The sequence below is a fragment of the Gracilinanus agilis genome, chromosome 2, assembly GCF_016433145.1.
Source record: "Gracilinanus agilis isolate LMUSP501 chromosome 2, AgileGrace, whole genome shotgun sequence".
Taxonomy (NCBI): domain Eukaryota; kingdom Metazoa; phylum Chordata; class Mammalia; order Didelphimorphia; family Didelphidae; genus Gracilinanus; species Gracilinanus agilis.
The window spans coordinates 691,608,282-691,620,652 of NC_058131.1; the positions used below are offsets into that span (position 1 = coordinate 691,608,282).

Genomic DNA, 12,371 nt, shown 5'->3' on the forward strand with positions numbered 1-12,371 from the left:
TGCTCTTTAAACCTAGAGTGACTACAGGAGCCAGTTGGAGCCCAGCTCTCTGCCTGGAGGTTCGGGTCCTAGTGAGTGGCGGGTCTTGGGCCAGGAGCCCAGGCGGGCACCATAGCCAGCCTCTGCAGCCTCTGCGTCCTCATCACCTTGTCCCCCGGCCCTTCCCCCACTCCCTGAAGTTCCAGCCACTGGGCCTAGGCCCTGTGCATTACCATGCCACAGACAATGTTCTACAGTAAAGCCACTAGGCCCACCCATGTCACATGACATTCTACAGCCTGGGCTCTATCCATCACATGACGTTTTATGGCCTCGGCCGCGCTGGGCCTGGGTTCTATCTGCCATTTACGTCACATGACGTTTTATGGCCTCGGCCGCACTGGGCCTGGGTTCTACTTGCCACCTATGTCACATGACGTTTTATGGCCTCGGCTGCACTGGGCCTGGGTTCTATCTGCCATTTACGTCACGTGACGTTTTATGGCCTCGGCCGCACTGGGCCTGGGTTCTATCTGCCATTTACTTCACGTGACGTTTTATGGCCTTGGCCGCGCTGGGCTCGGGCTCTCCCCTCCACCCATGTCACATGATGTTCCACAGCCCGAGCCGCACAGGTGCCTCACCTTGACGGCGTAGCTGCTGAGTGGCTCTTTGGCGTAGGAGGCTTGGTAGTACACCGCATCGCCAGCCTCGCAGCAGGGCCTGTCGCTGGTCAGTCGGAAGTCTGACCAGCTGTCCACCCCGAAGCGGAGCTGGTCCTTCTGGCCGGCCATGAAGAGGTCCTCGCACTGGAGGGCCAGCTTCTTCAAGGCGTCGCCGTGCAGGCTCCGGATCTTGGCCACGAGTTCGTCGCGGCTGTCAAGGCCCCGGTAGAGCGCTGCTCTCTGGGGCTTCTGCACACTCCTGCTCGGCCTGCTTGGGGGCCCACGCCGCCCCACCAGGGACTCGGTGCTGGTGGAGAAGGGCACCAGGCTGGAGGCACGCCTGTCCCTGGGCAGAGGCCGGTCGAGGGAGTCGCAGGACCCGGGCCCGGGGCCCCTGGGCTCAGAGCTGAGGGAGGAGCCGGCGCTGCTGCCATCCCAGCGGGCCTCCAGGTCATACGTGGGGTTGGCCAGGAGGCACGGATGGTTCTCCAGGGCCCTGGGCAGCGGCTCAGTGTTGGCCCTTAGGATTGTCTTCTTTGGCAAGGGGGGTGGCATGGCCTCCCGCTCCGGGGTCCCCCCAAAAGCGATGGCGTCGTCTGTGGCCCCTTTTGGCTGTCGGGGGTGCTTGGGGGGGATCATGGCCGCTCGGGACTGCCCTGTGTGGAAAGGAGAACAAAGAACAAAGCTTTAGAAACGGGCCCCTCATCCTTACTCTGCCACGGCTACCAGAGAGGGGTTTGAGGCCTGGGAGCCCAGCTGGGCATCTGCTCTGAAGACCAACAAGCGCGTGTCCAGGCCAGGCTGACCCACTCTATGATGGGCCAGAGACAGAGATGGGCTCAGTGCCGGGCCTAGAGAGACACGATATGCAGACAAGAGCCTGCCCTGAACTCCGGGAGCCTTTGAGCCCCCTATTACACCCGCAGAAATGGTTAAATCATTGATCCCCTCCTCCACCCTCTCCACCATGCAGCCCAAGATGGACGTAGCATCTTAAGGTCTGCAGACTGACGGCACAAATAGTCCAATGAAATCTGAGGGGAAACCAATGGGGGCAGGCTTGAAAGGTTAGACTGGATAGTTTAGTGGATCAAGAGAACCAGGCCAAGAGAAGGAGGTGCTGGGTTCAAATCTGGCCTCAGACACTTCGGGGTGGTGGGACCCTGGGCATCACTTCGCCCTAGCCCTTGCAGCCTTCTGCCTCAGTAGCAGGACTTAGTGCTGGTTCTTAGACAGAAGACAGGGGCTGAACAAGAGGGAGTGGGGGGTGGGGAAGAGAGGGCACAGCTGGGGGTTAGCTGGAGGAAGCCTGCAGACTGGCACAGAGAGGGCATGCCACGGCTCAGGGGGCGGTCAGGAGCTGGAGGTCCACAGAGGGAGGCGGCAGTTGGGGGGATGGACCCGGGGCAGGTTTTGGAGAGATGTCAGAGAATTTCTAAGCTGCACACAGGGGAGACGAGGCAGATGAGGCCTCAGAGGAGGAGCAGCTCTAGGGAAAGGGGATGTGCCGGGCGTTAGGCCCGCTGGATTGGGGGGTCGATGGGGAGGGGAGGCAGCCTCAGGCCAGCAGGGTGAGGACTGAAGTCGCTGGGAGAACGGGACTCCGAGGGCCCCAATCCCTCACGCTTAGCCTCGGTGCTTCTGAGGTCTGATGTGCAGTTTTAGGGCCGGATCTAAAGCTCTGGACACAAGGGCACGGACATGGCTTCCTGGGTGTTTGTGCAGCCAACAGGAGAACGCGGTCAAGGGCAGACTCGGAGTCAGCTCTGAGTGGGGCACCCCCCCTCTGTGCCTCAGTCTCCCCTTTGGTAAAGGGAGAAGGATAGGTGACCTCTTGGATGCTACAGACACAAGATCTCAGTGTCATGCTCGTTTCTCCAAGTGATGGCACTGCCTACGGTGCCCTTTAGGAAAGGGAACAGGCATTTAGGTGGCAACAATGATTCCACTTTACAACGGAGGAAACTGAGGCAGAATGAGGTGAAGTGACTGCCCACGCCTATGGAGCGGGGGATGTTTGGGGTCTTCCATGCTTTCCCCACTGAGCCGCTTCCTGCCCCTTTGGCCGGCGAGGGAGCGTCGCTGAGGTTCTCGATCCAACTCCGACATTCCGTGAGAGTGGGGGCGCCATGGTGGAGGAGGGAGGCCGCACCGATGGTGGTCCCAGTTCGAGTCACTTACACGTTTTTGTCTTTTGGGGTAAATAAATGATGATTTTGAGAAATGGCTTGAAGACCCGGGCGTTCACACTGAGAAGGATCCAGGAAGTGTCCCCCATTTCCAGATTCTCCGGCGGGGGTCGGGGCAGGAGCTCCCACGGACTTTGGGTAATCAGTGCGGAGGCTCCCAGCCCCGAGGAGTCAGAGAGAAGTGAGGAGGGACCCGCTGCACCCCGGAATCGAGGGCGGGTGTCCATAACAACATTCCATTTCCCAGCGGAGTGCCTGCCTCCCAAGGCCCTGGCAAGGATTCCAGGCCGTCCGGGGAGCCCAGAGATCTCGTCTCCTCCCCGAGACGCAGCCCCGTTTCCTGACGACGCAGGGAGCTCGAGGCCAGATGACTCTTTGGGCTGCGAGGGAGCCGTCACTAAAACCACACACTGTGGCTCACCCAACAGGAATGCCGACACCCCGTTTCCTAGAGCCGGTGAGAGTCTCAGGGGAGTCCCGCCCTTGTCATGAGGGCTCTGGGCATGGCCAGGGGTGTGGGTGCTGCTCCGCAGTCCGGAAGGGGAGGAGGGGGCATCCGGCATTCACTGAGTCACGGAGGGCTCCCCTGCTCTTTTCACAGAGCCCTTCTTTAGGGTGTGTCCTCATTCCTGAGTGCCTGGTGACGGGGCGCAGCAGATCAGGCTTCATTTTCCGGACTCTGACTTTGGGGAACTTTCACTTTCAAATCCCTCATCTGCAAAGTGGAGACGCCCGGCTGCTGGCTGCTGGCTGCTGGCTGCCCGACGTGGTCCTTCCAGGTCCAACACTGGGAGTTTCCAGGGAATTCCTGATTTGGGACAGCTAGATGGTGCAGTGCATAGAGGGTCCGGCTGGGCATGGGGCAGATAGGAATTAGAATTCATCTTCAGACACTTCTGAGCTGTGTAACCCTGGGAAAGTCATTTAATATCTGCTTTGTCTGTAAAATGGGAACACAGTGGAGAAGGAAATGGCAAATCACTCCGGCAAAATCTATCAAGAAAATCCCATGGATGGACACAGTTGAACAATAATAAAAAAGAGACTTTTTGGCAACCCCCCAAAAAAGGGTTTTTGTCCTTTTTTAGCAAAGGTTTTTCAGATGCTGTTTATGCTCACATGGCTCTTTCATAAACCATTCAATGCTCCCCAACTTAAAGATAGGACGTTACATTTACAAAATGACTCCTTACTGGGGGAGGCATCGTGGAGAAAATTCTAGCTCTAGAGGGATGTGAATCCAGGCCTGGTCACTTCCCATCGGTGGATCGGAGGCAGACCATTTTATCTGTCTTGGCCTCAGTGCCCCTCATCTATAAAATGGGGTTACTGGACTCTTATCTGTAGGTCTCCAAGTGTGGGCCAACCATGGATCCCTGGAGGCCTGGAGTTACTGTAAAGGATCCGTGAACCCAGAAAAAAGCGAAATGCTTTCTTTGGAATCTGAATAAAAAGCTGGTTTCTCCCATCTATTAGGACTCTCTCTTTTGTTCAGGCTGGATGTGCACAGGCCACCCACAGGCTCGGCTGCAACCCTGAAGTCTGGAAACTTTCACCTGCTGCTTTTCTGGCCCTCCTTGGGGACCCCCACCCTGTGGGGGAGCCTGGGAACCGGACTCAGTACAGACACCGTATTGACTTAAACTCCACTGGACCTCAGAACTCTGGGCTGACGATGGGGTCGTGCTTGTCATCAGAACAGAAAGTCACGTAGAGGGTAGCAGATTCCCAGAGCCTTTTTGGGGTCGTGATGTGTTTTCTTGAGCGACGGATAACCAAGTAAACCTTGTGTGGGGACCCATCAGAACTGACGGGGCTGAAAGGGGGTCTTTATACATCGAGACGAGGCCAGGCCCCACCAGGAGGACGTGTATCCAAGGCCCATCCCAGGCTCAGACTCTGGGGCACTCCCTGGCTGGGCTGGACGGAGGATTGGGCACGATTACAGACTCTATGGTGGGCCGGCTTGGGGTCTGGTACCACGAACAGAACTTCCTTCTTGTAGCTGTGTAGGAGGAGGAGGAACGGAGCCCCCATGGCTGGCCGGCAGCAATGGGGCTCCACAAGGGTCTGAGACACGCATGGGGGCAGCAGCTTTTCCGTCCATGTCCAGGGAGTCCTCCGAGGCCTTTTTCCCCTAAGAAAGGCAAGTTCTTCCAACAGAATTGCAGCCCATCTGGGTCACCGTTTCGAAGGCTTCACATGGGAGCCGTTTTTAGTTTAAACTCTTAACTCTGCACATTCCTCTCGTGCCTCTGGGGCCGGCCCAGAAGCTCAGCTTCCAACAGGCCCGCTGCCACACGGAACACTCCATGTTTCTGTCTTTGAAGAGAAAGACTATATTGTGCGCCGGATCTTGTCTGTGGAGAGGTTTGTCTTGGTGAAAGGAACCCTTTCAGAGCCCCGATCGCGGGCCTTCGCTCTCCCTGGTGGCTCCCCTGCCATCCCCAGTCCTCGGGCAAAGTTCTGGGAGGCACAGGAAGCCGGGAAGGTCAGAAAAGGATCCAACTCTGCTGTGGGGACGAGGACGCCTGGGGCCCTTTCAGCCCCAAGGAAATGAGGAGGGAGCCCACCATCCCCTGGAATGGGGATCTTTAAAGTTGTTGAGCCACTGGAAGGTGGACTAGCTAAGGAAGCCCGATGACGCGCCACACCAGTGACGGGCAAACTTTGAAAAGAGGGGCCAAAGGAAGGAAAAGCTCCTCTGTCGGTCTGTTTCTAAGGCGACTCTTTCCAAGCTTCATTGTACTGTATCCTCAGGTTAGGAATTACGTCCAGCGGCCAGAGAGAACATTTCAGGGGCTGCCTCTGGCTGCTCTCCACCGTTAGTCCATAACCGCGCAGAAGAGGGCACCGTCCTAGTCCCTGCTGAGTACCGTAAGAGCAGCCTCTGAAGGCCTCTCTGCTCGCACCCGCTTCCTCCGGGGCCTTCCCCAAAGGTGGCCCCTTGCACCCTAGGCGAGGCGGCCTCCCCCATGACTCCACAGGGTCAGCCTCAGAAGGCAGCTTCTCTCCCGGCTGCCATATTACACAATGAGACGAAGGGGGCGCGTGGACAGCTCAATCCCAGAGTGACTTTTTGGGGAGAACTTGAGCTTTTGTGGGGCAGCAAGGCAGCACAGGGGAGAGAGAGCCAGGCCTGGACATGAGAAGAGCTGGGTTCAAATCTAGCTTCAGATACTTCCTGGCTGGGCGATCCAGGGCAAGTCACAGAACCCCGACTGCCTATCCTTTGTTGCTCTTCTGTCTTAGAATGGACACTAAGCAGGGAAGGGTTTGAAAGCCCAAACCAAACATTTTTGAGTCCTATCGTGGCCATCCAAGTGTTATTTGCACCCCTGATGTGGCTGCCATCTGTCCCTGATGGAAGATTAAGGAGAATCCCACCAGCCACAAATCCAGGGCACGCCACTGGAGACCCTCTAAGATGGCATTCAGGCCCGAATGGTGACGCCCATGGCAGCACGGTCTAGCCTATGGCCTTCCACGTTTCCCAAAAGAATGGGACGAAGACTTGTCAAATAGCTGATGAAAATCTGGGTCGTCCAGAGCGACAGCCTCCCCTGATCTCTCCCTTCAGGAACCGCCTCACGAAGGAAAAGTCCTCATTTTCCCCCCTCTTTTTACAAAATTCAAAATTAAAAAAGGTGGGTGGGTGGGGGGGACTTTAGCCTGTCCTGCCCCACTCCTCCTCCTCCTCCTCCGTGTGTCTCAGGCCCCCCGCATGGGCTGAGCCGGGTCGGGTGATGGGACCCAGTAACCACTGGGCACATGCTCAGGCTCTCCCTCCGGCCCGTTCTGGTTCTGCCCTTTCCTCAAACAAAGACTCTTCTCCTGGGCAGAGGAAAAGTGAACGTTCCGCTCCAGCCCATCCTGGACCAGCCCTCCCATCACTCCCTTTTCTTTTCAGTCAGGCATCAAGCATCTAGTAAGCGCTTACTGTGTGCCAAGAACTGCCCTAAGTGCTGTGAATACGAGAACAAACCAAAAGGCCAGCCCACGCTGTCAGGGAGCTTCCATTCCAAAGGAGGAAGACAGCACAGACAAGGAAGCTAGAAAAACGTGCATGGATTAACCCCGAGAAGGGGCATGGAGGAGGGGGCACCCTGGAGGGGAACAGAGAGGGCGCCCGCCTAAAATGGAGGTTCAGAGGAGTCCTCCAGTCTGGGGTGGGGGTGGGGGAGAAGGGGACTCAGGAGCCAATGCCAGGCTGAGGGGGGCCTCCAGGTTTCTGGGGCACTGACTCCTTCTCTCTCCCCCAAGACAGCTTAAAAAATTCTCCAATCTTAGTTATTCTTAACCTTCTCTGCCAGCTTCACCTCATTTTGAACTTAAGTGTTTTGGATACTATTCTTACAAGACGGCCACATTTTTATATTCATCTTGTTTCCAATTTCTCTACATGCTTTAAAAATTCATTTTATTATACAGTTTATGCAATACAGTGATTTAAAAAATGTAAATGGTATCCTCTTTAAATCCTGGGCATTTAACACATATTTTTCTGGTAAATATGCCAGATTCACTCCTAATAACAGTAATATCAATAACAGACCCACTGCATAAAGGCAGTGCATTGAAATATTATTTTTTGGTAGCAAGATGATGCTGTATTTTTTCATAATTCTTTTTTGGCAGTGTGGTTCAGTGCCTGATTTTTAATTCAGAGGAACACTACTGCAAAACAATAAATTATATGGAAGTAAAAACAGTGTATCATAGCATAAATATCCTTTGTTGTTGCTTTAAAAAAATTAATCTGTCTCTATTTGCACAGCCCCCACTAGTGAGCAAATAAAAAAGATAAACTTGAAAAATAAAGCTCTCGATACATAGCTGCATAATCCAACAAGGCAAAATTCCATATTGGTCACATCCTACATTTATGTCTCTCTGTATTTTATGTCTGCTGCCATTCTGGCAGGCCACGTTGCTCGGAATTATGGTTTATTATTGTGGTGATCAGTGTTCTAAAGTCTTTCAAAGTTGTTTCTCCTACGTGCTATTATCATTCTGTAAATTGTTTCCCTCGTTCTGTTCTGCTCACTTAAATGCCTCAATTCATAGGTGTCATCCCACTATCCTCTGACATGGGCCATTTCATAGTTTCCTATAGTATGATAATATTCATACCATTCATATTAGCCATTCCTCAATAAAGGCATCTTCTTAGTTTTGAACTTTGGATTATCACAAAAAGAGAGGCTATAAATATTTCTCTCCATAAGGGCATATGCTATGTACATCTGAGTAACTTTTGGGACATATTTCAAATTGTTTTCCAGAATGAGTGGACCAAGGTGAGCAGGTTCTCTAACATGTCTGGGAAGCCAGAAGACCTCCATATTGTTATGAGCATTCTCAGTGCCCCTTGGTAGGCCAAAGTCACCAATCACCCCACCTCTTTTCTCATTCTTCTGACTATCCCTGGGTGATCTCTCAATAGGGAGCCACAGCAGCTGATCCTGGAGACCAGGATTCAGTGTTGTCCTCTTAGGAAAGAGCTTTACACTGATTTCTTCATTCCAAATGTTCAATAGTTTTTCTTTTTCCTTTTCTCCTTTTCTCCTTTATGTGATATTCTTCCAACCTCCAGACAAACTTGGGATCCTCCTCTGCTCCTTGTTAGTTCTTTCCTTCCTGGTTTTTACATTGAAACCTTCCTATTTTTCTCCTCAAAGGAATGCTTCATTTTCCTTGATAACCTTGAAGTCAGAGAGGCTTTCCTTGAGTTGCTCTACCTTTTCTTCTGGCAGGGAGTCTAGCTATGGGCTCTGAGCACAATTCCCTCCTCAAAGTCTTTAAAGGTACAGATCAATTAGTTGGTTCCAGAAAGCAATGTGAATTGATATGCTTTTTGCAAAGCTGCTGCGTTATGAAGGGTTAAATTTCCCTACGTACTATTGACGGCCTGGAAAGTCATTATGGCTACCTGATCTCCGTGGGCTGATAAAGTAACACAATATGCCGCATAAGAAACAAGTGATCTTTTTTCTCCCAGACAGTTAAAGATAGGCATAAGAAACATGGGGAAAATGTTGAAGGTCTGATTAAAATACCATTCTATCACGATGCTGGGAAATTATCTTGGAGGCCAGAGAAAATACGAAACTCAGTTAGGGTGGATTAAGTTACTGCGGATCAGAGTTCATGCAAAGAGCTCATACAGCCACCCAAAATGAAGCATCGCTGGGCAAGATGCTGGGTTTCAGATTTTAAATGACCAAAAAGCAAGCTTCCTTGGCTGACTCCAGGAGACACCATGTGTGACGTCTTCCTGCGGGGTGGAGGTAACCCCGGGATGCCGGTGGATGCAAACACTGGAAGAGCCTTCGCCAAGGCGTAGAGATCGGTGAGAGAACATGTGCTGGCCAAGTGTGGAGAGTTTCAGCAACCAGAAGGCTGGCCACGAAACGGCCTACAAGAAGGCCCAGAGAGGCAGCTGGGAAGCACAGGAGACGGGAGGTGCCCGAGTTCACTTCTTGGCTATGTGGCGTTGGGCTAAAGTCACGTAGCTCCACTGCCTAGGCCTTGCTGTCTCAGAACTGATACTAACCTAGAAGGTGAGGGTTTAGAAGTAAGATAAAGTAAGGCATCGAAGGGTTCTGCACCAGGAGGGACCGTCCAGACCAACAATAATATCTGTATTCCTACCTTTCGGGGTTACTGTGAGGATCGAATGAGAATGCAGACAGAGGGCTCTGACCGACGAAAATGTCAGCTATTATTATGAGATGTGTGTGAGTAGACATACACAGATAAATGGCAGGTGCCAGGGCAGGAGGAAAATGCTAACAGGTGGGGAAATGGGGAAGGAAATGCACCAGAAGGGGCTACCTGAGCAGAGCGTCATCACGGCTTGGCCTCCATGCCTCTTGGCTCCGGTCAGCTAAATCCCGTCTTTTGCATGGCACATAGTAGGAGCTTAAAAGTGTTTATTAATCTGTAAGTCTCATCATCCGAACAGCCTTTCTGCTCTATTTCTAGGTTTCAGATATTGAACCTGGAAGAGGCAAAGGAGCATCTCATCTCTTTCTCTTCCCTCTTTTACAGAGCGGTGAAGTAATTTGTCAAAGCCTTGGCCTCGAACCCTGTTCTTCAGGACTTTTCCTACTGTATCATCCTGTTTGATTTATTTGGAGGGTTTAAAACCACTGCTGGGAAAGGCCTGCTTCCCTTGGTTTCTAAACAGTGGAATACATTTCTTGGGGCTGTGAGGAGCTCATGCACATCCACAGTTGGAAAGAAACAAATCTGAAATTCCATTTTCATAAATGGGTCTTTGGGACCATTGCAAAAAGCTCCAGAGGGGAGGAGAGGGGAGCCACAGCAGCAGTAATACTAACTGACCAACTGAGTGAGAGCAGGGCCCCCCTCAGCCCCACACTCCAGAGGAGCTGCTGGGGAAAGAGCCTTGCATGCCAAGGCAAGAATCAAATCCCGATCCTGGACATATGATTATTCCCTGCAACCTTGCCCTGCCATCAGGCTATTTTCTTGTCTGTAAAATGAGGGAGTTGAGCTGGATAACCTTTAAGGTTGACTCTGGCTTTAAAGTCTAGGATTCTTTATTTCATAATTACAATGATCGTGTATGTTTGTAGCTTTACCCTTGGTCTACGCAAGCAAGAAGGCAAAAGAAAATGATCCATTTTTAGACGATTGAGGCCAATAAAGAAGTTTTTTAAGAAAAAAATTATTGGAAATAAGATCCATTTAATAAAATTTACCTTCCACTTTGAAGAAAGCATTAGGAGAGAGATTAACCTAAGACACAATGTATACATTGCATACAAGGACGACATAAATGTCTCCCCAATTCCTCTACCACAAAATGTGTTTCTATCATATGCTCTCCCCCCAAGTCTTCTGTGGGAGCTGCACCATTCTCCTCCTACAGTATATTCCAGAAAGGCCTTTGCATTAGGTGGAAACATTTCCCTAAGCCAGCGTCCATGGCGCCTCATTTCCCCAGTCAGGCATTAAGTGCCCGCTCTGTGGAAGGCAGTGGGGACCCCGAGGCAGAAGGCCCGGGCCCGCAGGAGGCAGAGGAGACAACAGGGGCACAGAAGGGAAGGTGGGAAACCCAAGGGTGGGGCCTAACGGTCAGGACACTGGCCGCGCCCTCGGCAGGCTCCCTGACTTGTCCACCTCGGATATCTGAGGAAAGATCTGAACCCACAAGCAGAATTCTTAGGTTTGTTTGCCTGGAATGGACAATTTCAGGGCATTCTGGGTGATTTCCCTGTCTGAGAGCTGAAGCAGAAAAAACTTTGTTCCTTCTCTCTGACGAAGAGGCGGAAGATGACGAGGAGGATGAGGAATCCCTCGCTATCTCCCAACATCCATCTCTCTCCAAGTCCTGCTTTGGTACCCTGTGATGGTGGCCCTGGGGGAGCCCAGCCCCATGTGGGTGACTCCACAAAAGTGGACGCTCGGGCGGCTCTTACCTGGGAAACGTCTCCCGGGGGCCTGGGGAGCTGCTGTCTGAGGACCCCACGCGGGGAGGCTCCCAGAGTGAGGCGTGCTTCTGACACGAGTGACCGGGGCCACGGAAAAAGCCCACCCGGTGCTCGTCAGGAGAATCGGGGAGCGCTTAGGAAGCTCCCCGGCGGGAAGGCTTGGATCCTGGGGGGGCAGGGATCGGGAACCAGAGATCTCGGCAGAGCTAGGCCCCTGGCAGTCTGAAGCAGCCCTCGATGGCCGGCAGGCTCCTGTTCTTCAGCCCACGCCACCCTGCCTTCCGGAGGCAGACCGTCCCCTCCTAGCTCTGGCCGTCTCTGCCCAGCTCAGGGGCCGACTCCTCCGACTCCCTGCGAGCCCGAGCTCAGGCTCGGCGCTTTCCCCCGTGTCTGCACAGGGCCGGGCCCTGGGAGCGCTGTGCCCAGGACAGTGCCTCTGCATCGGGAGCTTTGGGGCTTTTTGATCAGTCACCTCTGCATTATCTCGGGGGGCCCAAGAGGAGCTTATTTGCTATCTGCCGAATAAATGTATTGAAGCTAACACCCGTGGGAGTCCCGGAGCTGTCACGGAACGGAACCTCCCACCCAGGACAGAAGTCTCCCCCGTGTGGGGCAGGGAGCTCTCGGCTCTGTCCCCCGCTCCAGCCTCCACCGGGGGCCCCCTGCTCCGAGGGGCCCTCACTTACCCAGGTTACTGTACGTGGCTCTGCAAGGACTGTCGTCAGAAGGGTCGGAGGCGTCTTCCTCCCTCTCCGGCGTGTGCGGGGGCAATGCCGGCAGGCCCGCCGAGGCATCGCTGCTGGCCTCCTTCAGGGGGGCGCGGGGGGGACTGCCTTCCGCCGTGCCCTCGGGGGGCACTTGACTGAAACAAACAAGCCGTGGTCACACAGGGTTCTGGGCTCAGCCTCTGCTGGTCCACTACTCAAAGGGGCTCAACACAACTTCTCTAGTCACTCCGGGGCCCGGAGCCCTGAGCGATCCGGGGGTGATCCGGGGGCGATCTGGGGGCGATCTGGGGGTGATCTGGGGGTGATCCGGGGGCGATGAGGCCACCCCACTTCATCTTCCTCCCTGAC

At 53.5% G+C, this 12,371-nt stretch overlaps 1 protein-coding gene across 1 annotated transcript in view; it reads right to left on the reverse strand.

The window, feature by feature from the left end:
• Positions 1–12,371, reverse strand: part of PEAK1 (pseudopodium enriched atypical kinase 1) — a 50,646-nt gene that overhangs the window by 14,348 nt on the left and 23,927 nt on the right. The window contains exons 2-3 of the mRNA XM_044659170.1: positions 11,982–12,157; positions 624–1,300 (exon numbers count right to left, since the gene is read on the reverse strand). Of these exons, the coding sequence (XP_044515105.1) occupies positions 624–1,300; positions 11,982–12,157 (853 nt within the window). The remainder of the gene's footprint in view (positions 1–623; positions 1,301–11,981; positions 12,158–12,371) is intronic.